Source organism: Cololabis saira, chromosome 6 (genome assembly GCF_033807715.1).
Source record: "Cololabis saira isolate AMF1-May2022 chromosome 6, fColSai1.1, whole genome shotgun sequence".
Classification (NCBI taxonomy): domain Eukaryota; kingdom Metazoa; phylum Chordata; class Actinopteri; order Beloniformes; family Belonidae; genus Cololabis; species Cololabis saira.
The window spans coordinates 19,211,846-19,236,460 of NC_084592.1; the positions used below are offsets into that span (position 1 = coordinate 19,211,846).

General features: G+C 38.9%; 1 protein-coding gene across 1 annotated transcript; it reads right to left on the bottom strand.

The window, feature by feature from the left end:
• Positions 1 to 2,095: 2,095 nt before the first annotated feature.
• On the bottom strand, positions 2,096 to 24,287 carry hat1 (histone acetyltransferase 1). Its single transcript, XM_061724467.1, has 11 exons — positions 24,218 to 24,287; positions 22,243 to 22,314; positions 22,032 to 22,107; positions 16,110 to 16,230; positions 9,907 to 10,083; positions 9,701 to 9,822; positions 8,981 to 9,085; positions 8,512 to 8,618; positions 6,697 to 6,848; positions 6,341 to 6,457; positions 2,096 to 2,756 (listed from the first exon to the last, which is right to left on the bottom strand). Exons 1-11 carry the CDS (start codon positions 24,222 to 24,224, stop codon positions 2,586 to 2,588), a joined length of 1,227 nt encoding a protein of 408 aa, XP_061580451.1. The 5' UTR covers positions 24,225 to 24,287; the 3' UTR covers positions 2,096 to 2,585.
• Positions 24,288 to 24,615: the final 328 nt, after the last annotated feature.

Sequence of the window (24,615 nt, forward strand, 5' to 3'; positions counted from 1 at the left end):
ACACTGGCTTCTACCTGGCTGGTAGCCTTGTGTGACCAAAAAAAAAAAAAAAAAAAAAAAAAAAAAAAAAAAAAAAAGGTGATAATTACAGTACCCCACGATAACGTTATCGTGGCCGTTTTTTATCGCGATATACGATAATATTGTATATCGCCCCATGCCTAGTCTTGGTCTGTCTTGGTCTTGATACTCTGGTGTCGGTAGTGTCTTGACTACAAGTCTAATATACACACAGCATATAAACGAGAAAGATAAATATCTTCGACCTTGCTTGTGCACTACAAACCTTGCCTGGTGATCGTTAGAAGATAAGACAACAGTTAACATTTCGTACATCATGAACAGCTGCTCATTAAACACAAAAATGAAGAATAAGAAACAGTTGGGACTGTTGCCGAATTACTTTTTGGTCCAATTTCCTGCAAGAAATGTGCGAGAAAGTATATTTACCAAAACACCAAACTTTTCTTTTGGCCCAAAACATCGCAGACAGGTGCAACTGGATGAGAAAGCTCAGGAAAGACGAGTGTGTGAACGTGTAAACGCCTGTAAACTCGTCTGTGTGGTCTGAAGGGGCAAAGGGGATTTCACAACCTCCTGATGACAACACACGGGTCTGCATATTCTCCAAACAAGCCCCTCTCACAGTAGTTTGTTGTCTTTGTGTTCCAAATATGTGAAGAATGCGCTCGCTGCGTCAACATGCATCCTTGAAAACATGACGACTGCTGCCGGTGGGATTATTGAGGCTGCCTCCAAACCCCTGTACTCACTAAGCGATAACGCCACTTCCTATTAGCAGGTTAGTCATCCGAGCTTGTGCACTCAGCGCACGGAGAGCAGACTACAGTGAGACGAGGCCCCTCGTGGCCACGAGTGGATTCAATCAGTCTGAATTGGAGATGTGAGGGGTCCCGAGGTTTTGTCTTGTTTGAAGTGGAGAGGGGAGGGAAAAAATTGAAAATTGACCTGCAGCCTTCATTTAATGACAATGTGGTAAAGTATTATAAAGTATGATGGGTATTCATCGCAGTGATCTGCATGAGCAGGGGGGGGCAACACAGCGCCACAAAGGGTTTTCAATTGTAAGCCATAATAGTCATTAATTTCCACACTTAACGGCACTAATCAGAAGTTGCATTAGCTGTGAGAGGGACAAAGTGACACCCATAAAAAAATCCCAACACATCCTCGAGAGTGAATTAATGAGGCCATTGTCATCTACGATAAGGATTTATACGAATTCATTTTAAATTTTGTTTGGATATCTGTACTCTACATACAGTTTCATTCAAGGGAACAGCAGCTCCCCAGATTTCAAATTATTACTCATCTTATGTATGATGATGGGGGATGTGAGAAAATCCAGGAATGCTGAAGAAAATACACCTGATTGTTTTGTTTAAGAGCTGAAAATAACTGGTGCGCTAATATTATACAAAGCAAATAAAAAATAAATAAATAAATAAATGCTTTCTCTGAAAATCTGTCCTTTAATACAATAAGCAGCACTTATGAGTGGCAGCTGGCTCATAATTGGTGACATTATTCATATTGGACATTTTAAACCTCAAATTAGATTATGAAGCAATCTGAGATTCAATTCTGAGTCACAGTGTTGTTCACAGAACTCAGTGGGGAGGAAGAGGTTACAAAATAAACATCCAGTTTAATTTACACCTTAAATGTTAAGTTTAAAATCCACACTTAGAACAGAAATGGAATTAATTAGAGACAGAATGACTGAAACGGTAAAAGGAATATCAATAAACATTCATCCCATACCTAACCTGAAACTCGAAGCAGGTTGTAGAGAAACAGATGGATAAATGATCTCCATCCGTCCAGTGAAGCAGACCAAGCCAGGCCCGCCCTCCACCAGGATTCCCACAATGCTTTGTGGAATCCAATTTTCCTCTAAAAAGAATTGGGGATTTTTTTGTCTGGCCTCAGTTTGCTTTTTATCTGTACACCTCAGCTTCTTTCATTGCCCTTTTCTGCCTCATCATACCGCTGGACCGCTTTAGAGGAAAACACCTTTGTATTTTTAAACATAATGTTTAAGTTTTGACTTTTACAGGAAAACAGAAAGTCGTTTACTTTTGTTATATTTTTATTTTATAAGAATCACCCCCATTTGAACAATTTACAAAACCACTTTCATTTCCTTATGAAGAAGTTCAAAACACACCGGGAATTGTTAACAAAAGATCTTTAAAAGTGTGCATGATGGAGAAGACGCGGGGTTCCTCTGCAGGATCGTGGGTTTGTGAATCGGTTGTAAAATATTACAGGTCATTTAAAACCACACGGTGTGATCGAAACACATGAGGCAGGAACAGGAAGTCGAGCTACTCACCTCCTCTACGCCCTCGCCATCGGCGGGGGAATGGGCCCTTTCGGTCAGCAACAACTACAAATCTGTAACACTCTTCATTTCATACTGGAATTTTCTTACATCAAGACAAAATCTTCTTGGCCGAAGCAAAAAGTCTGCAGTGATGTGAGCTTTTTGTACAGATTGGCCCGAGCCGCTGCGGGTTGAGTGGGTGGGCTCTGGGCCGCCGGCATCTCTCACAGTCAGATCAGGCGTGCGTCGCCAGCCTCTCAAGGATTCTCCTGTAGCCCTCCACCAGCACCTGGTAACTCTTCTCCACCTCCTCCTGCTGCGTCTCAGCGTCCATCTGGCCCATGTGGGACACCAGCTCCTCTGGCTGCAGGCATTTCCTCATTTTGGCCAGCTCCCTCTGGTTTTTCTGTTTAAACGTAATCAGAAAATAATTGTGTTGAAACAGGTTGCTGATATCAAACTTGTTATTACAAATGTAGCTTCTTGGAATCTTTGAATCATCACATTCTCTGAGTTTAGAGATGTGCTTGAATGCAACGTCCTGTTAGTGTAATCCACTTGTTTCCACAAAATTCACCAGAAATCCCAAGTAAGATGACTGTTAGAAAATAAAAGCCTCTCTAGGGAAACATGTTTTAGATACCAGCCGCCACTATCCCCAAGATCTATCCACCCAATCGTTTCTCACATCAGCGGCAAGCCAGGTATATATTTAGGTATTTATTCATGACATTTATTTATTTTTATGATGTTCGTGATTATGTGTGTGTGTATGTGTGTATTAAAGCGAGGATGTGAGTGAAAATGACCAGATGTGTGTTTTTAACAGTTTTCCTACGTTAAATGTGATTTTATTATGTAAGGCACTTTGTGTTACTTGTGTATGAAAATTGCTGTATAAATAAAGTTTGATGTGATTTAAAGAAAAAACTTTTTACAACACAATAATTCAGAAAGATACAGTTAGGTTCAGAAATACGTGTTCAAATTTCACGATTCTGCCTTCATGCGCCACTACTATCAGATGATAAAACAATATATGATCAACGTTCAATTGACTTTCAGCTTTATATTTAAGTTTTACAAAAATACATTTATCATTTAGCCATTTTAAGCAAAGTACCTCCATTTTTGAGGGTTCAAATACTTCTGGACCAAACTGTGGATGCAAGGACTTAATTTTATGTTCAAAGCACTTTTGATGGAAACGCTTGTAACTCTGGGTGGATTTTGTTTTTATCTCAGATCTGCTGCTTTAGGTTACAAAATATTATATACAAACTTAATGAATATAACATCTTAAAGCTGCATTAGTCGTCAGGACAACATTCAATTCCACCACTGGAGTCATTTCTCTGAGTCTTAGTCTAAGAAATCTTAAATTAAATTGCTCCGCCATGAAAGACAACAGAGATACTTGTTGTTGTCACACTTGTCTCAGCAGATTTGTCTTGTATAACCAGATAATCCTGCTCATTTGATAACTGATCAATAACCCCTATATCTTTTTTCATGGTTATACATGGCTGTTCATATTTACTGTCACAGTTTCTTTTCTCCCGTGTCTGAGATAAATTAATGACAAGAAACGATGCCATTTATTGGCTTACACCGAAATTCACTTTGTCCAGCTCAGAAGTTTTAAAAGCTCTCAAAAGCAGGTCAAGTTGTCTCAACACAAAAACACTTCCCACCTCATCAAACTAACACTACAACCTCAGAGATGAGGTCTTTCATTGTGTTTCACTGATTTTAACTAAACAGCTAAATAAACTTAATAGGCCCGGAAAGAGACTGAAATACCCGGTTAGATCATAGATGAGACTTCCGTCAATAAAAGTTTACAATTAGAGGAATTTCAGATATTCTCAAGTCTAAACCAAAGACTTAGTTATGGATATTTTACACATAAGTAATAAAACCTTTGTGATCTCAAGCTGATTAAAGTACCATGTGACAAAAACAATCTGTCTGATCATTGCATTTTAAAACAGATCTTCATTATAAAAAGTATTAGAAAAATCATATTATGAGAAAGTCAGTTACTTTGTAGTAAAGTGTTCTTAAATGAGAATAATCCACTAAAGGTGGAGGACTGAACCCTGAACAGAGGCTCCAGTCCAACTACCGGTACTTAAAAAGACGAGAGAAGTTTAGAAACACCTGATTCGGAGTCAACAGTGAGGAGACGGTTCTGTGGAGGAAACAACCGCAGAAACCATACTGATACCAACAATTACAATACCCACAGATACTGACAAAAATTTGAGTTTCACTGAGTATTTACATCAATGCACCACCAGATTTCATGGATCAGATTATTCTAAGATGGAAAATCCAACCAGGAAAACTACAAAGCTATAAAAATGGTCAAAATAATTGTCCAAGATGAGCGGCTTCCGTTGGCTGTTGATTAATGTTGGATTTTACTGCAGAACCGTTGCATCCTCCCAGGTTGGAAAATCAACTCTAAACTACTCTTTATTTAATAGTGATTCTTTCCTCGATGTTATAAAGAGGATCTAGGCGTTAATTTAGAAAGAAAAAAAAATGAAAAAAACTGGCATTGGAACAGCCCAGAAAAAAAGGCAAGAGCTTCCAGCTCAAAAGAAAAAAAACTGGTACTGGAAAATATGTAGTGGTGACGGACCAAAAGAAACAAACAAGTTGTGTCAATCGAATAAGCTGACGTCATAAACGTGTCTGCAAGTCCATCACAAAGTGTTCCTTCCTGCTGAACCAAATATTCACTTTAAACAGTAAAGTTATGAATTTAAACACACATGTGCCTTAAAACAGGGTGCAAACTTCAGAAAACTGATGTGGGTTTCTAATATTTCAGGACGAAGTTTACATTTGTTTAGTTCAGTATATGTCGCACTTTGGGACAAATATATATATATATATATATATATATATATATATATATATATATATATATATATATATATATATATATATATATATAGGACAAAGTTCTCTGAGGAAAACAGAGTAAGAGCAGAAATGTATGAACCCTCTCAAATTCACAGAGCAACGGTGTCACCTAACTACAGGCTTAATCTCCTGAGGGAGGGCGGCAGAGACGGAAAGGAGGGAAAAAAAAAAAGAGGGGAAAAAAAAAATCACTGCATCTGGCCACCAGATCTGTAGCTGCCACTTTTCCAAGGAATTCTTCCGCCCCGCTTTACCCCACAGGTCTTTTCCACGTCAGATTCGGCCTGTTTCGGACACATCTGGCCACTCTGGCTGAATTCTCCAAAGGATAGTGTGCAAGTAAAATGTCGCCAGCAGGATGTCGGGAGCTATTCTAGTGATCTACTTCAGGGTTTCCCACTGTCGATGCCTGAGATACGAACTGGGCTCTGTTCAACCGCGCTGTTTCCATAAACTCGGTGTAAGTCACCCAGAGCACATGAGAAAAACAACAACAAAATGCACGAGACAAAAGCGCGCTGCTTTTTGAAAAAAAAAAAAGCACTTAATTCTGAACAGTTGCAGCTTTCTGACAAAGTGCTTTAAACACACGTTGGTGAAATGATTTCTCTAAAGAAATGCAAATCCTGACTAATGACATGTGTTTGAATGGAAAGGGGGGAGAAAAAAAAAAAAAAGCTCAGGCGGCAGCAATACCACAGACGCCTGGTGCGCTCTATTGTGGCTCTGACAATGCAGCTCTGGGTAATCTATCAATTTTCACAGGACTGAAGATCAATTTTTCTGCCGTTTAAAAAAGGTAACATAATAGATAGTGACAATACAAGGCTGTAAGCCGATCAAGTGTACAGGTACCATTTGTGTTCCCCCCATCAAACAAGTATAACGTTGCTCTAAAAAGAGGTGGAGGACTGCACGCTGCACTCATGTTTGACAGCAGAGACAATCTGACTTTCACATTTATTTGAATACATGTGTGATTCGCTCAGAATTCATATGAAAGCACCTTTTTTTTTCCCAGAGCTCTCGATACTGACGTGATTATAAGCTCACCCTGTATGGTGCAAAGAGCCTCTTCTTCACATCTAACCGGTACGCTCGTGATTTTTCCTCGTCGCTCATGTCTGTCGCTCTTAGACGCAAGATTTCGTACACTCGCCTTGTATGTTTCTGCAGAGAAAAGAAGAAAGAAAACATAATAAAGCTGTAAACTCTGTGGTCTTTGAGTCAAATGTCTAGAACTACCAGAGTAGATGAGAAACTGTTGATCCCCGAAACAATCGTCATTTACAGACGAACCAGAAACAGCAGCTTAGTAAAAGAGACCATTGGCTGGTGTTTGCTGAACCCCATCGATGTCCAGCTAATATCTGGTGTTGAGACTGTTAACTGGCAGTTCCAGGCTTTACCTTGTTAATTTTCAGCTTTTCTTGCGACTCTTGGACCATGTCGGTGGAGAAGCCGAGGTGCAGCTTGTCTGCAGCAAAGGATGGCAGGTTTTGGCAAAGCTTCGCCAACACGTAGTCTCTCAGCTTCACATAGTTCTCCGAGGGATCTTCAGCTGCAAAGAAGACGTCATTTATCATTTATACGAGTTGAGGGGATTCAGGTCCAGGGGCCGGATTCACAACACATTCTTAAGAAAAAAATCTTCTTAAGTTTCATTTTTTTCTTAAGTTCAGTCTTAAGAAGAAAAAAGAGAAGTCATATTCTCCAAAAAAGTTCTTAAGTATTTTCTCAACTTTCTTCTTAAGAAAAAAACTTAAGAATAAATGGTATTCTTGAAATAAAAGTTCTCAAATTTGTTCTTGACTTTTTTCTTAACTTTAAGACAACCTTGGCCTGTCTTAAAATGTCTTCTGTGAAAAGGTAATAATAATAATAATAATAATAATAATAATAATAATAATAATAATAAGCCTCTAATATCACCTTTTTCAACACATTTTAGAAAAGTTTAGACTAGTAGGTCATTGTTTGAGGATATACTTTGTAATTAATTACACAAAGAGCCTGTTAACTGTTTGTTAGCGTGGTAGTTCATTATTATTAATTTTCCCCAATAGTAATTTTTTTCGCACATTAATCTCATCCACCATAACCTTGAAAAGTTCCTGCATCTCTTTTTCTCCTTCTCCATGTTTAGTGAGTGACTGACGGTTAAGACCCAAACTACCTGTATAAATGTTGTTTGTTGGCGCGTGCAATGCAATGACATATTTTAAGAAATTCTTAAGTAGGAAAAATAAGAATAAAAATAAGAAATTCGTAAGAAATGGCAGTTCTTAAGACGGTTCTTAAGAAAATACTGAGGAATGGCACTTAAGAACTTTCTTATGAACTTCTTAATTTTAGATCTTAAGACATTTCTTAAGATCGTTCTTAAGAACATATTGGTGAATCCGGCCGCAGGTCTACAAATTACTTGATGCAACTACCATGACATCATCAAGACAAATATTAGAAATTAAAACGCCTCAAGATAAACAACTGATGTCATTAAATCAACAGAAATAATTCTGTGAGTTTCATACTTTGATATGTTTAAACGGATGTTACTTCAGTGGGTCTGCAAAGTGGGTGGATCCAATTATCACAAAGAATCTATTATGCAATAAGCGTGAACACACAAATGCATGTGTGTGAATCAGTCTGGATTCCCCAAGAAGTACTTGAAGGGTGAAAAAAAGACTGACATCTAATCAGATCAAGAAAATGTGTAACATAACTTCAACAGGCCTCTCTTTTAAAGTCAAAGCTTCTAGTGAAAATAGGTACGACTGGCGAGACTTGGCGAGGCCTGGGGAAAGGCTGCTGGAGAACATGAAACTCTACAAATGCACATAATGCCGTTCAATACATGTTGCTGGTATGTACGTGGAATTATGGAAGGAGATGAATAGATTATTGTGCCTTGACACTGATAAAAAGAACAATATCTTATCAGAGAAATCACAGCTGAGGCCCACCTCAAAGCTTGTAGGTTATTATCAGTAGCTGCGAATATTCTTTGCTATTTAACCTCCAATAACACGCGAAAATATCTATTTTGATCCATCAAGTTTCAGCAGATGACAATCTGGTGAACAAACCAGCACCATAAATTAACTTACGGGTCATTTACCGTTTTCACTGGTCATACCTGCATCACTTTTCTGAAAAATCTATCACACAGTATGCAATGAGCTCTATCCCATTCAGAAAAGGGGGAGAAAGATGCTCACCTGTGATATCTTGCACTTTGGGCAGGCTACAATAAAATCTGTGAATTGCCTCCAGAAGCTGAGCTCCGTGACCCTCTCCTTGGAACGGAGGCAGGATCAGCATTTGGCTGTTTAGTCACAAGGTCAGACACAAAGCCAGTAAGAAAAATACCTTAAACCAAACTAACATGCACACCTCCAAGTTGTTTTTCTCAGCCGACACAAGAAAATCTTTGATTGAAGGCAGGAAATAATACTCTGTTACACTGATCCATCAATACAACAAATCAAATTACATCAAAAGCTTATCTAGAAAGTTGTTTTCAGATACAAATCACTCTGTATTTGGCGCAGAAACACAATCTGGCTGAATGGCTGGCTATATAAGCCAGTAATTTGGGCTTTTTGGGAAGAAGATAAAGAAATGTATAATTTTCCACTCCCTTTTCATACAAAAGAACGGGGAGGCACGTGCTGCCCCGGCAATTACCTTACACGTGGTCGGGTTTTGTCTGGATATACGTAGTAATTATAAACTGTCATGTAGCCAACGGTTGCGTAGAGAGTCTCCCCATCTTTATTGTATTTTTCAAATCTGCAGATAAAACACAAAGGCGAACAGGTCAATTACAGGCACACTCCCATGCAGTGTCCATTTTTAGCCTCCCGTTTTCCCGGCCACCCCAACAACCCCCCTCTCCTCCTCCTCCTCCTCCTCCTCCTCCTCCTCCTCCTCCTCCTCAACTACATCAGCATGTTAGAGCAGCCAGGGCCCGATTGGTACACCTGCTACAACCTGAATACATTATGCACTTAATTGGAGTACTGCAACTAAGAGGACGAGAAGGGCTTAGAAGAGGGTTTGAGCTCCTCAACATCACTTCAGTCTATTTTCCCCATTGTCACTGTTAATAGGTGCCAGCGTAAAGAAAACACTGGCAGAGGCTCTTTTTACTGTTAAGACATTGTTCAGTGTTTCAAAAGACAACAGTATTCAATTCAGCTCTTGCTCCAGAGAAATCTGAAAAGGGGCTTTTGGCACAAAGGAAGCTCTTGCCTGATCAACAATTCTCCGACTGGGGGGGAAATATAATCAAACTGGCCTGGTAATTGGTCACAAGCGCCTCAAAGGGGAGCTTTGTTTTTCAATGACACAATAAAGGCTTGGGGGTAACGCTGGGGGTTGGTGTCAATTAAGGAGGGCACTCACACGAGAAAGAAGTCCCAACGATCGTCGTCTGTGTCGATGAAGCTGGCCGTCTCGATGAACCACATGAGGAAGGTCTGCAGGCGCTCGTGGTAGTCTTGGAATCCCGCGCAGGTTATGTCCGCCTGCCGTGAAACTCGCGTTAGTCACAATGGTGCGAGAACAACCACAATAAAACAGTTGAGACGGAAGTTTCTCGAGCTTCAAACCTTGTGAATCTGGTACGTGAGTTCTCCCGCTTCCTCGTTGTGGACCTTGTAGGAGTGGAGCAGGGTGCCGAACGGCTTGAAGTTGGCCTCCTTCTCCAGCAGCGAGATGAAGTCGTCGGTGTTGCTGGTGAAGCCGGGAGGAATTATTTCCCGGACTTTCCCTTCGACCTCGTCGGCCTTTGAACGACACAAACGAGACCCGGTTTAGTCACGGACAAGTTGATCAGAGTTTGAAAATGTTGTTAGGATCCTATAAAGATTTACTCTGCTAGTATACGTTTGAGTGAAGATGAAAAGAAAACCATTAGGCAATTAAAACTGTCAGCTGAGCAGAGAGCCCAGCGTCACCTCCTCCCCCCTCCTTATCCTCAGTGACGAGGCTACTTAAATCACTACATTTACTACTCACGTTAAACAATGAATATGTGATGAAGTCCCCCCCACAATAAATGCATTTCTGCTCCTCACTGGGAAATTAAATCTTATGAATTGATCTCAACTTAACAAACCTCCATTATAGAGACCTCTCCTCTAATCCTGCCAAGTGAACCCAATCAAATGAATTTGCCCGAGCATTTTCAAAGGGGCCCCGGGACAAAGGGGCCCTACCCTCGGACTTTTTACTCACTGCGACCGTGTGGTTGGTTCAGCTGTAATGTTTGCATTGTATCCATTTCCACGAGGATTGACATGAGAACACTTTGCTAAGCAGCCCTTTCACACCATTTACATGTGTGATGGGCATTATGGCGGCACAGAGACCCTTGCTGCTCGCCATTGAAAACTGGGAAATGAAGAAGGTCTGAGCAAAATGCACTACAAAAGGCTAATACAACATACTGCTAATTCCCCCCTTTCAGACATCGGCTAATATCTAACTGGAAGTAATGCACCTGCAGCTGAATGCCTCTTAACCATTGTAATTGTTCAGCCACATTTCTGGGGAACAAGGACCACACTTAAAAGGCCATGGACAAACAAGTCACTTTGTCCCGGCCACTCTCCTGCATACTAGACACTAAATTGCACAGCCTTCAAGAATAGAGGCCTCAGTTTGCCATGAATATAACTTAACAATGTTCCTTTAAAGCACTTTGTTAATGTTTTTGATTTCTAACAATAAACACAAAGGGAGTATAAACTATCTAATTTGCTGTATTGGCATTATTTCATCTCTTTTAATCCATTCAGAGGCTAAAATTGAAGACCTGCGATAATTCGAGTCCTCATTTAAACCTTTAAAGCAAAAGCTTTACATGTTTGCAGGGATTTAAAACGACATTTAAACTGAATATCGCAGGACTTATCCTAATTTCTCCCAGTTTTAAGCCCACGTGGACAAAAAGGCCCTGGCACTAAATCGAGTGTTTTTCTGGGAGGCTTCCAGCAGGACGGTGTTTTTTGGCTGATTTAAAAAGGGGGAGAAGGTGAGTTCTGATCGCGGTCTTTTATCAGTGCGGCAGCTGCATCAATTCCATCTTTGCCTCCCCTCGTCTCGCGCCAGCTGCACCGCACCCCGACCGTCCACGCGCACTCAGAGACAAACACTCTTCAGATGCAGTCTGAACTCTGCTGCTCCCTCGCTCTCTGCCTCCACGCCAGCTGCACTCAAACCCTTAACAAGGTGAACCAAGACTCGGGGGTCAACCCTGAGCTCCGAGCAGCCGCGCACACCGCCGCCGCCGCTGTTTTCAGTTTTAATTCCCCCCACACCTAAAAAAAAACTTTAGTTCTTTGCAAGTGCATGGTATTATATCATATATTATACTATGTAAACCCCCCAAAATCCTACAGTTTAACTATACCAGTACTCCCATTGCAACTAGTTCCACTCCAAACAGGACAAATGTCCCAAAATTTAAATTATTTGACCTCAGCAGAGGCTAATTGTGAATTCTGGTATCTGCATGTTTGTTGCATTGATGGCTGCAGCAATCATTCAAAGGGTGCCAGTGGCTTTTTGTGAGGTCTCAAAGAAGAGAAAGCAGGACAAGTATTCCACTTTACTGTCTGCTTTTGCTCAAATACTAGCTGTTGATATGTAAATATCATTCTCTGGCAATGGAAAAAAAGGTGTTAAGTTTCATATACCCAGCTGTGCTACTCACAAAGAATATTCAAACTTATTTCTATTCACTTCTCCATCTCCAACCAGGTCACATTAGAGCTAATTAAGTGGCAAATACTTGAGAAAATGTCAATAAATGAAATAAATGTGAAACCTCACGTAAAAAAATAGATTCTTTCAGAGAGAGGAGCAGGATTAGTTCACAGACACGGGGGGGCCAAGCTGCGAGGAAGTTTAATCCAACAAAACAGGAGATGTCTTGGTGGAAGAATGAGGAAGACCTCGAGAACGAGACTCGGAGTTGATGAAGAAACAGGAAAAGCATAAGATTATCAACTTTCCTCAAAGTGAAACCAACTGTTCTGGAAGCAGCACCAAAGTAGAGCTACGTTACCAAAACATCAAATATCTAAATTACAGCGTGTTCTGCAGAAGATCAGATAGAATTAATCTGAAACCATTTCTACTTTTTACTCCCCTGTTCCCTTCAGCTGCTTCAAAAACACCAAAACCGAACAATCATTTTTAGAACTCATAAAATATGATAAATGTAAATTATCTCAAATATGAAGCAGATTTTTTAAGAGCTTCAATTTAAAATTCTATTGACACGAGTCAACACCAAAACACTGTATTTTAATTAACGTTATTGCAGAACTCTAAACTTTACAATAGTGGCTGACTAATATAACTTTGAATTGTCTTAAATGTGATTATGAGCCAAAATCATGGCCATGTCTGCATAAATGTCATTATTGGTTTCTTTAAAACCGCATTTTCCTCAAGTCTAATCAAGCGCCAAGCATCTAACTTCCGGGTTGAAGCTCATCCAGAAAATAGATTTGTTGCAGTTCCTCGACTGGCTGCAAAAGTGAGTCCATTTCCATTGACTTTCATATTAAAATGTCCAACTTTAGAGCTAGAACTAATTTAAAGCCTGGTTCACAAAAGAACATTTTGGTCTCAATCGTTTGATTTTACACCAATGACAACTGTGAGGAGGATGAGTTTTTTTGGGACCGTGCTAGGAAAACTAATATAAAAGCTAAAATGTATTTCAAATATGACTGACAGTCGGTTCAGCCATCATCATTTCCTCATCTGTAATCGTCATGCGACTGTGCTGAGCGAAGCAACCAGCTGTTTGTACTAATCCAGCGTGGGCTAAATGCACCGGTCATCTCTGATTTCACCATTGAGTCAACACGTGAAATAACTGGACACACTTCAGCGTTGATCAGCTGAAGGAGCTGGTAGCCGAGGCTAACTTTGATTAACGTGTTACTGTCGGTTTCCCAGGCAGCTCAGTACCAAGAAAGAGAGGCGTTGAAACCGCTCTTCAGAAACCAATCGATCACATGACTAATGCTTCATCCACGGCTTTTACAGTCTATGAGTGGAACGAAGGTTATTACCAAACAACACGAGCAACTAGGGCTGCACGATTCTGGACAAAATGAGAATCACGATTTTTTTGCTTAGAATTGAGATCACGATTCTCTCACGATTTTTTTCCAATATAAAATTTATTGCACTTATTACTTTAACTTTGCAACAGCTGAACAAAAATATAATAAGAATAAACATCTCTTGTCTTCTTTACACAAACCTTTGAATAATTTAAACAATAATAACAATTTTGAACAATATTTGTTCCTCCCTGAGTTGAACACCCTTTCAGAAAGGGGACTTGTAACAGATCCTGTAGTTCTGAGGCAACAAATTATTCCTCTGGCTGGGATGAACCCCCCATTGCCTTTTGCTGCTATTAAGAAGCTGCCGATACAAAAGGTAAACGTTACAAAAAATATGATGGTGCCTGATAAAATACTGGCATCAACTTTGTAACAGCTGACATTGAACATAAAAACAATAAACATATTTTTTTATTTTATTTTTTTTTTTAAATCGTCATCATTTGGAAATGAGATTGCGTTCAAGCATGAATCGAGATCGCGATTTTTTAACGATTAATCGTGCAGCCCTACGAGCAACCTTACCTAGCTTTTTTTTTTTTTTAAAACATCGCTGTCTTGTTTCTATCCGTCCTGTCACATCTGTGATTTTAGACCTCTGACAGAATCAGGGTTTGATGTCATAAAATACATCAGATCAGACTGCCAAAGAGGGCTGGTGGAAGACACGTACGACCTACGCAAAAGAAAACATCTGCTTCAAGATTAAAATGGATATATATTGAACTTTTTTACTAATTAAGACACTAAATTGAGGACGAAACCACAGTACAAATGTTTATAGAGCTCCTTTAATGTTTTTTTTTTTGCCAGAATAACGAGCATGACCTCAGGCCTGCTCAACATATTGAAAAACATATAGTTACCACAACATCAACATGCACCATAACTATGTATATTAATTTCCAAGTGCCATGCACTCACACATTCAATATCAATTTGGCCAATTAGATTAACTTAATTGACCCAGATGCAGATTTAGGGGCTAATTTACATGAAGGGTAATGATGTTTTGTTATTGCAGGGTGCAGTCATTTAATTATTTTAATAAAACCATGTTGCCGGAATAGAAATAATGCATTTCACCTTTTCTGCGTAGATCATTTAACACCACAGGAAAGTATTAGCGGCAAACCAGAAAGACACCAGCACTATGCACTGAACTATTGGTTTATATATTGCAAATCATTTCATCCTTGCAATTTTTAACTATAATATTGCATATTTTCCTGATACTCGGCAGTCCTACTACTTACTTAAATAAATAAGTTTATATTTAGAGCAAAAAGGAGTAACGACTCACTTGAAGACACCAATGCCAAGTGGAGTTTTTGAGCGAAGTAGGTCGGCCATTCAGAATAAGAGACAAAATATGTGGAAAAATATTGATCTTTTCCTCAACTGCACCATTTTTGTAACCATTAGAAGCCAAAATCATTTTGTTTTATGATTTTGGCAAAAAAAAAAAAAAGATGAAGCCAAAATCATGATTACATTTTCTTTAATTGAACATCCCTGTTTCGTATCTTTATTGTTACAGCCTGTCCTAACTGCATGCGAGCGCCCGAATATCGCGTGGCATCGGATGCTCTCTGTCCACACTGAAAGCGTTACAGGCCTCCATGTTATTTGGATTGACAGCTGAAACTTGCTTTTTAAAAGGCTGATTTATGGTTCCGTGTTACACCAACGCAGAGCCTACGCCATAGGCTACGCCGTCAATTTTACGCGGAACCACAAATCAGCCTTTATTCACAGCACTACCCGCCCGTGCGCTCCTAAAAGAAACTCCTAAAATAAAAAGAATGAAGAGACAAGTAAAAGATGGGTGAGTACTTGTAATCGTCCTACGTTTGTACTTTCTAAACAGAAAACAAGCTTGATATTGTGATATATAAATGTTCTTCTATTTTCTTCCTGCCGCTCACATTGAAAGCCGGTTGAAAGCGCTGTAGGAAACAGTCACGGATGAGGAACGGCTGATCCAGTTAGTTGAAATGAGAAGTTATCTCTATGATACCTCCTCATTTCACTACAAAAACCTCAATAAAGTGGCAGAAAGAAATATTATTATTATATATTATATCTTATTATCTTATCAGACCCTTCCAGCTACCTGGCGATATCCCTCCAGCCAGCTGCCACTTTATTGAGGTTCTTGTATTGAAATGACTGTTTCCTACAGCGCCTTCAACCGGCTTTCAACGCGAGCGACAGGAAGAAAATAGAAACAGGGCGTCCGACAAAAGTCCAGCTCAAAACGGCGCGCAGCCAGTTTGGACAGTCCAATAGAAAATAAAGCAATGGAATTGTTTTTGATGCCGACGCTCGCTCGCGTCGCATGCAGTGTGGACACAGTGTTATAGTGCATTCTCAGTTACATTGAAATGGCATTAAAATGAAGATCTCATGAATCTTCATCCAAAACTCAGCTGCTGTTTAGTTTTGTTTTAGTCAGCAAACTCCTGAGCAAAATACTCTGCTCTGTAAATGTCACTTAGGCATGGTTAGGATAATATATTCAGTCATTATCCACTTTCATCACAAGTTGAAAATGAAATAAAATAAACAGCAAACAGTGATCCTGCACCAACTTTAATAGTTGGGTTGATAAAAGGTATAATTTGGAAATTAGAAAGATAAAAAAAGTCAGCTCTTACCTCCACACAATCAAACATCTCAGTGACTTTTGAGGAATATTTCACTTTGAAGAGAGTGCTAAGGTTTCCAGCAGCGTAGAAGAGCTGGATCTGAAGACCTTTGTATCCAAAAGCAATTTCACTGCAGGAAGAAAACCATCAAAACTAAACCAGTGACTTGTAAACAAAATACAATCCACTTCATCATGCATGCAGTGAGACATGTAATTTTTCCCGCAACATTAAAATATATAAATATACACCTACAACAGATTGAATGATAAAAGTTTACTCCGGTCACTCGTTTCATTGAGTCGCATTGTCTCTTTGATCATTATATCACAAACACCGAGCGACTAAATAGATTCATTATTATGCAACCGTGTGATTAAGGTTTACTAGCAATTAACGCTTGCTGAAATAATTAATGCCTCAATTACAGAGTTCCATTTGAGCTGATTGCAGCAAGCGCTAAAATGACCACTCCTAGTTTTGTATAATTTAGAAGTGCAATTTTGAGCATGAAATAAAAAACAAAAAAAACATGCTCCTCTAAGTCGACACAGAGACAGGTGTCACTGCCAGTAATGGAACGTTGTTAATGTTCACTGCCTCTTTTATAGATCTCATTACAGTAATAAAAAACAATCATTGAGTTGTTGCGAAGCCTCACTCAGTTTAAAACTAATTAACGATATGTACTGTGTCCATTGAAAACATGATACCGTTTCATCCCATTAACATCTATTAACCTCTGCTAAAAAAGGACAATCTTGACAAGACACACATGAACAACTACAGGTCCATCTCAAATCTCCCATTTTTAAGAAAGATAAATGAAAAATCAGTTTGCTCCACAGCTCTGAGACTGCGCTGACCAAAGTGAGGGCCTCATTTATAAAAGAGTGTGTAGGATTCATACTAAAAGTGCACGTCCGCCCAAAAGCCGAAAATGGCGTGCGCACAAAAAAAATCTGGATTTATAAAACCGTGTGCACGCACACTTGCATGCAATGTTCGCTTTATAAATCACAGTCCAGCTGGAAGGTTGCACAGGTGAATTCGCCTCATATCCCGCCCTTTACACACCCATTTCATACCATAAATGGCCAAGGCAAACTACATGATGACTGTATTTGCATATAAATGAGCCTCCTGAGCATGCGCAGCGGCTTCCTGCAGCCTGTTTCTGCTGTGCGTCAGGATGAATGAGACGTGTCGAGCCACCGTGCCACTAAATTTCACGGAGACTGAGATCGAGATGTTGTGGATGAGGTGGAGGCCAGGAAAACGAGATTATTTGGTGGTCACAGTAGTATAAATAGTAGGCAGCACGTCGTTGTTGCGCTAAACGCTGTGAGTGCCACGGACAGATCTGTTGCAGAAAAAAAAAAAAAAAAAAAAAGAAGTGGTGTGATTTGAAGGTGGAGGCCAAGAGGTACGGAGCCCCTAAAGGGACACAGATTTTTTTTATATACAGGACTGTCTCAGAAAAATTTGAATATTGTGATTTTCTATAATGCAATTACAAAAACAAAAATGTCATACATTCTGGATTCATTACAAATCAACTGAAATATTGCAAGCCTTTTATTATTTTAATATTGCTGATCATGGTTTACAGCTTAAGAAAACTCAAATATCCTATCTCAAAAAATGTGAATATTCTGGGAATCTTAATCTTAAACTGTAAACCATAATCAGCAATATTAAAATAATAAAAGGCTTGCAATATTTCAGTTGATTTGTAATGAATCCAGAATGTATGACATATTTGTTTTTGTTTTTTTAATTGCATTACAGAAAATAAAGAACTTTATCACAATATTCTAATATTGATCTAATACAGTCCTGTATATAATGAGTTTTACGTGCGAGCGTGAAACCTTTAAAGGAGCATGAGGCTCCTTTTAAGAAATGAGACTCTCTAGCGCCGCCCTTCACCACGACGTCCGTCGGGGGTACTGCAGCCAACAGTGAAGCCGGCACGGGAGAACGGGGTGAACGCGCATGCAGCGTCATGTGACGTCACATCCGCAGCCCAGCGCGGGAAATTCGGAGTCCGAATTGCAGCACATTTTGCAGCACACAGCCTGTTCAAGGCAATGGAGAGATACACTAGAGGGCTCATTCTTTTTGGTTTGGAACGCTTCAGCTGACATTATTACTAGAAAACTTAAAACGTATACGGATTTTTTTCATAAATCCTGCCTCAAGCTCCTTTAAGGCTGATCTATGATTCCGCGTTACACCAACGCAGAGCCTACGGCGTAGGTGCGCGTCGATTTAACGCGGAACCATAATTTAGGCTTTACGCGCATGCGTAAAGGTTTCACGCGCCCGTAAAACTCATTATATAGATAAAAAAAATCTGAGTCCCTTTAGGGGCTCCGTAGAGTGGCCCGGCACTCATTTCTTCTGTCCTCAGTCACTCTACAGTTGTCGCGGTGGGTGACGAGGAGGTTCCCGGCACGGCGTGTCCTGCACCGCGGCTGCAGCAGCAGCACCAGAGTCCTGACTGATGCTGTGCTTCACACACAGAGGGACACGATCAGCGCTATTATATTACAAGTCTGATATGTGATGACATTAAAAGTATGACATGAATCTGGCTTCATTTCACCACCTCACCGCCTGCGTCGCCAGTTCCCCATATCTTCAAAATGTTCGTGCGCGAGGGTTAGTGTTGGCGTAAAGATACACACATTTTTTGGTTAGTTTTTTTTTTTGTAAATCCCAACCTTTGCGTAGAAGGTGGCGTGCGCATCTTTCAAGCCCTGTTTTGTGCGCAAGCAAGCTTTATAAATGAGGCCACGGGTCTTTTCAGAACTGTAGCAAACTGGTTCAAAACATACTTAGAGAACAGAAAGTATTTTGTTTCAATAAATAAACTTTACATCTGAGCCTACAAAAATTAAATGTGGAGTTCCCCAAAGTTCCATCCTGTTCACAATCCAACAACCAATCTTAAAATGACATTTTTAGTTTAGTTCACAATTTAAATGTCCCCCAATGTGTGACTATTAGTATCAATTGTTACATGTGTATGTGTCAGCCCTGTGATTGACTGGTGCCTGCTCACATGGGCTTATTTCAGGAAGCAATGTTTGCGTAAACTGAGTTTTATGAACCTGAAATGAGAAAACTCTGGTTACGTTCACACTGCAGGTCGTGTATGAATTAATTAATTCATTAAACATTTTTTCTTAACCACAAGTGGCGGCTTGGTTTACAGTTAGAAGCGAAAAGAAAAAAATTATAATCTCAACACTCATTTCAAATGTTTTGCCAAGATCATTTTTTCCCCCTATTTTTCAGTTGTTAACAGCATTTTAAATGCATCTTATATCAGATTTAACTGTGAATATTCTGCTTTGTAGTGACTTGCATGCGCAGTAAGACAAAGTGATGCCAAACGCAGTACATCAGGTATAAATATAGATGCAGCAGCAGGAAGCCTATATCATTTCTATATGTTTTTTGTGCAGTGGAAGCCGACAAATTCATAAACGAATTATAATGAGAAGAAACATGAGGAAAAGGAGAGCAATATTTTAACAGTGGTTGTGTGTGGAGCAATGGCTTCAATATCTGTGCAGAGATGTGTGTGGATGAGGGAAGGGCACCAGGAGTGGTGGACCGTGAAGTGACTTGCTTCACTGAAGCAGATTTCATCCAAATAAACAAACAAAATAAAACCCTGCCAACGCAGATTTGTGACAATAATTGCATAACGGTGACAACAAAGACGGATTAAATGCGACCTGACAGTTCAGACTAAAGTCTCACTGGAAAACATCAAATACGTACGTATCTGATTTAGGACCATATATGAGAGCAACCCAGCTCTGATGTCAAAACAATCAGATGTCATGTCATCTGAGCTGTTCTGACGGCCAAGATGAAATAAAAAAACAATGAGGAAAAAAAAAAAAAGAAGAAAAATCTGACTTGGGACGCTTTTGCCTGCAATGTTAACGTAGCCTAAGAAATTTCCCCTTCAGATAACAAGGAAACTGAACCCTGTTTCAGAAAGTGAGTTAACTTATCCTTATGCATGTTATCATGGTAAACTTATTCTGGGGACCTAACTTGGCTGAGAACAGTTTTTGCAAAACCAGACAACTTCCTCTCTGACTCGCCATGTTCATAAACCTGAACCAAATTTAGCCTCATCAGCGGGTTGATGTTATGAATGACGCACATTTTGGAAACATCTTTATGACCGGTCCTTTTTAGAAAGAGGCTCCAGTGGTTAAAATGTTGTTGGGAAAAGTATATTAGGGTTCTGACTAGATTGTATGTATAGTATATATTCCCTGATTATTTTTGTAAGATCGTTACTATAGTTACTTACATCCAAACATGATCGGATCCTTAAACAACATCCCAAATATCATCTATTGTGGCCATTGTCTTACTTCACACCAGAAACTTTTTATAAATTTGCTAAGAGAAATTTCCTTTACAGCACCGGGGATGCCAAATATAGCCAATTAGAAAAGGAATGATATGCAGAACTGAGAAGTGAGGCTGCCTCTAAGGTGGTTTATGACACAATCATTTATAATAATATAGTTATTGGTAGTTATAGTTAACAAATTAGTTATTGGTGGGCCGGCATTAAATTATTCTGTCTGTTTTCCACATCTTCTTCATACCCTTCTGCATCAACAATATAGTGACGTACACAGACACCAGGCTACTGCTAAACTGCCAAATAGGCAACAGTGGGTAAAACTAACAAACATGCCATTATTTGTTGAGGGTACAGGTTGAAAGGGTCAGATGACCAGCAGAAAAATGTAGTATGCATAAAACAGTGTCAAAGAAAAAGGGCAATGCAAGATTTGTTGGACTGCGTGCAGTAAAACTAAAACCTTCTGAGCGTTAAGCGCAAAGATCTGTGCTGTGATTTATGACTGACAAAGTGAGTAGTGGAGTAACTCTAAAACAGCCGCCGATAAAGATCCTTAGTATAAGCAGCAGCAGCAGCACCCAGCCTGCAGAAAGATGTTTTATGTGGAAATAGTTTTTACAGGTTTAAAGCTTATTTTTTCAGTTGGTGCGCATCATTCTTATGGGGATTAAAAACTGCTTTAATGACCTACGTGTTTACTAATTCCCCCATCAGCACACTTTTTAGGAAGAGTTTTTAACATCCATAGAGTAGAAAGATGAATAAATCATCAGGTGTGATATATTACTAAAGAAACAGAATGATGTTGGCAGGGTTTTAGTCAGGAATTTGGGACAGGGTTCAGAGTAGTTTGGATGCCAAGAATGACCAATACAAAACTTTCACAGCTGTAAAAAAATAAATAAATATACACGGTATGCAAGTTTACAACATACTTATTTTGGATATCTAAACCAATAGCACTATGCATTATTTACCACCTAAAAGATTGATCAAGTGAGAATGAATGGATCTAGACTTTCCTCACAATGACATCTGTCATAACTGAAGTTTAGCCTACACAATCGAAAACTTTCCAGAAACTTAACTCTAGATGCATTATTTAAAAAAACATCAATTGATACGGCTTTTGTCATGTATTATACGTAATTAAAGATAATTATATGATTAAAGAATTAAAGCCTACACAAAAACGTAAGATGTGTTTTCAATTATACACAAATAGATTTATGATCATGATATCATTGATGATGGTCATTCTGGTGGGTTTGATGAATTCCCTATAGGAAACATACATTTGAGTCATGCTGAGATATCCACATCTATTCATGTGATTAAATGACTTAACCAAATTAGCAGGGAAAAGCTTGCTGATCGGCTACCTTTTAGTTCAGTTTGAACACAGAAATAAGGCAGCACTGGGGTGTGAGCATATCTGTTTATCTGAAAGAGAGAAACTCAGTAAGTGTTTCTCTATATTACTAATTTCCAGTGCACAGCAATGGAGACAAAAAATGACTCACTCGTCTCCAAATGATTGGTGGCTGTACTCTGGGTGGAACGTGGTGCCATCATCATCAATATCTTCAGGAAAGCGCACTGAGGGCAAAAAAAGTTTTTTTTTTAGGGTGAGAAAGTAGGAGGACTGTAGGAGACTGTACAATAGAATTCAAACGCCTCCAAAAATGTTCATTTCAACAGTCCAACTTGGATATAAAACAAAAGGACACATACCCAGTTTCAGGCAAATTGCCTCATTGGTATCACACTTGTATTCAGCCAACTTCTTCTCCATGGCATTTACTCCTGCATAAAACACATAAAGCACAAACCATGAAGACTTATTCAGGTGTTTAATTGAATCCCTTTTTACTTCTCGCCTTGACAGTAAAATGTGTGACTTGTACATTTTATCCAACTCCAAGTACGTTAATCTTAGTTTCTGGTTCTCATATGTAGAGAGCTTTGGAGCTTTTTATTTTTTATTATTTTGCCTGTTTATCAAACATAGCAAGGCATATGAATAAGTCACCTCAGAAAAATGTATCATTAATTTCCAATTGTTTGTACTGAGAACAAAAATGTAAAGTCAGCTCAAATTGCAGAGTAATAAAACAAATATTCCCACAACCACGTGATCTGTTCTCGCTGAAGTATTTATTTTCTGTCATAAATGAAAACATTAAACTGACTGCATGAGTGAGAACCATAAATCTAAATCCATTTAAAGTAGATTCCACCCCGTCTATATATATTTTAACTCCTAAGAGAACAAGGATCATGTCTTTATTTCTACCGGATAGTTTTTTTTATTTTTTTATTTATTTATTTGCACAATGACAACAGTAACGTTTTTTTAATCATACAAGGACAAATAATTTGTGTAGGAGAGGAAAAGAAGCCCGAAGAAAAATCCTCCCCCTCAATACAAAATCACCAAAACAAATCAATCAATAGAAAAAGAATAGAAAGGAAAAGAAAAGGTAAAAAAAACAAAGAAAAATACAATAAACACCCAAACAAAAATATCTATGAAATGGCAATTTCATTTTAGTACGAATAGCCTGTTAATTCTGACTATATAAAAGATACCCCATTAAGTTGGTCCTAAACATTTTTAAGGATGACACTAACTTAAGAGATCTATCTTAACAGTTCCAGAGTTGAGGGCCATGGAATTTGATAAAGGATTGGTGACTGCAGGTACGACAAAGAGGTAAATGAAAGTTCTTCCCTCCTCTAACTGAATAAGAATGAATATCTGATGATAACAGAAAAAAATTATGAAAAGTGCCTGGAATGTCTTGTTTGAAATGAATGAACGTAAACATAAACAGGCATGTTTGAAACTTATTAATAGAAAAAAATGATAATAATTTAAATTTGCTAAATAAGGGTGCAGAAGGTGCTTGATGAGAAGAAAATGAAATCATTCTCAAGAATCTTTTCTGAATTAGAAATAATTGGTTAAGGTACGAAGAATAAGAAGCGCCCCAAACAATGTTGCAATACGTCAAGTATGGATAAATTAGACTGTAATATAATATCATGAGACAGGACTGATTAACTAAGAAAGAAACTCTTCTAATAATACCATAGGATTTCATAATTGTTTTGCATACATACTCAATATGTTTTCCCCAGGACAATCTTTCATATATTCAGAATTTGACTCATGCTGAGATATCCACATCTATTCATGTGATTAAATGACTTAACCAAATTAGCAGGGAAACTTGCAGGAGAAAACATGAGCAATCTCCTAAAAAAATGCAAGATAAGTTGCAGCATCTACAATAGTAGATACGTAATTATGAGCTTTTGAGATGCTGTTGTGACAATCTCAAATGCTTTTCCCTCCACCTTTAAAGAAAAAGCACCAAATAAGCTCGATAGTTTTGACAAGTCAGGCTGCAGAAAGTGTGCTGTTAAAGCAGTGTAAGCCCCTTCAGAGGGCACATTTAGTCGCAGGTTTAAGGCTGACACAAACACCAGCGGCGGTAACACGTGAGTGTTCCAGCTGTGGCACCAGGCCCGCTGGCTCTTCATGAATGCAACGTTAGCCAGCTTAAGATGCTGTTTTCAACACATTTCAAGCGCGATTAAACCGCAACCAGACTCGGAGCAGAGCTGTCTTCCTCCACCACGGGCGGCTGTGACTTCAAATGAAGACAGAGTGACGGAATAAGCCGAACATTTATATTCTTACCCGCCATTTCTGCACGGTTGTTGTTGTCCCAAAAGACCCGCGGAAAAAGGAGACCTTCCGGGATGACGTACTTCCGTGAAAACCGGATGTAGTTAAATCATTATTAAAATAAAAGGTTTTACACTTTTACACTAATTTTACTTCCTGGACTACAAAATAAAACGAACATATTATATATATTACATTTTTAAATTAAATTGTTAAATTGAGAACTATGTGTATTACATTCGCTACACCCCCAAAAGAATCACGCTTTAAAATAAAATAATATTTATCCCGCTTAAGATCTGGTGATAGTAGCAAATATTGTTACTTATGATGTTGATGTTTTTTTTAGTTGGTTATTTAATCTTTTATTTTTTGTTTTAATTTATTATTTTAGGAATTCTGGTGAATGT

Coding starts and splice junctions, on each gene's coding strand:
- hat1 (XM_061724467.1), bottom strand. Junction 16,231..22,031: donor CACCAATCATTTGGAGACGA/GTGAGTCATTTT, acceptor TTCTTCCTGCAG/TGAAATTGCTTTTGGATACA. Junction 2,757..6,340: donor GGCTCTTTGCACCATACAGG/GTGAGCTTATAA, acceptor ACGTTTAAACAG/AAAAACCAGAGGGAGCTGGC.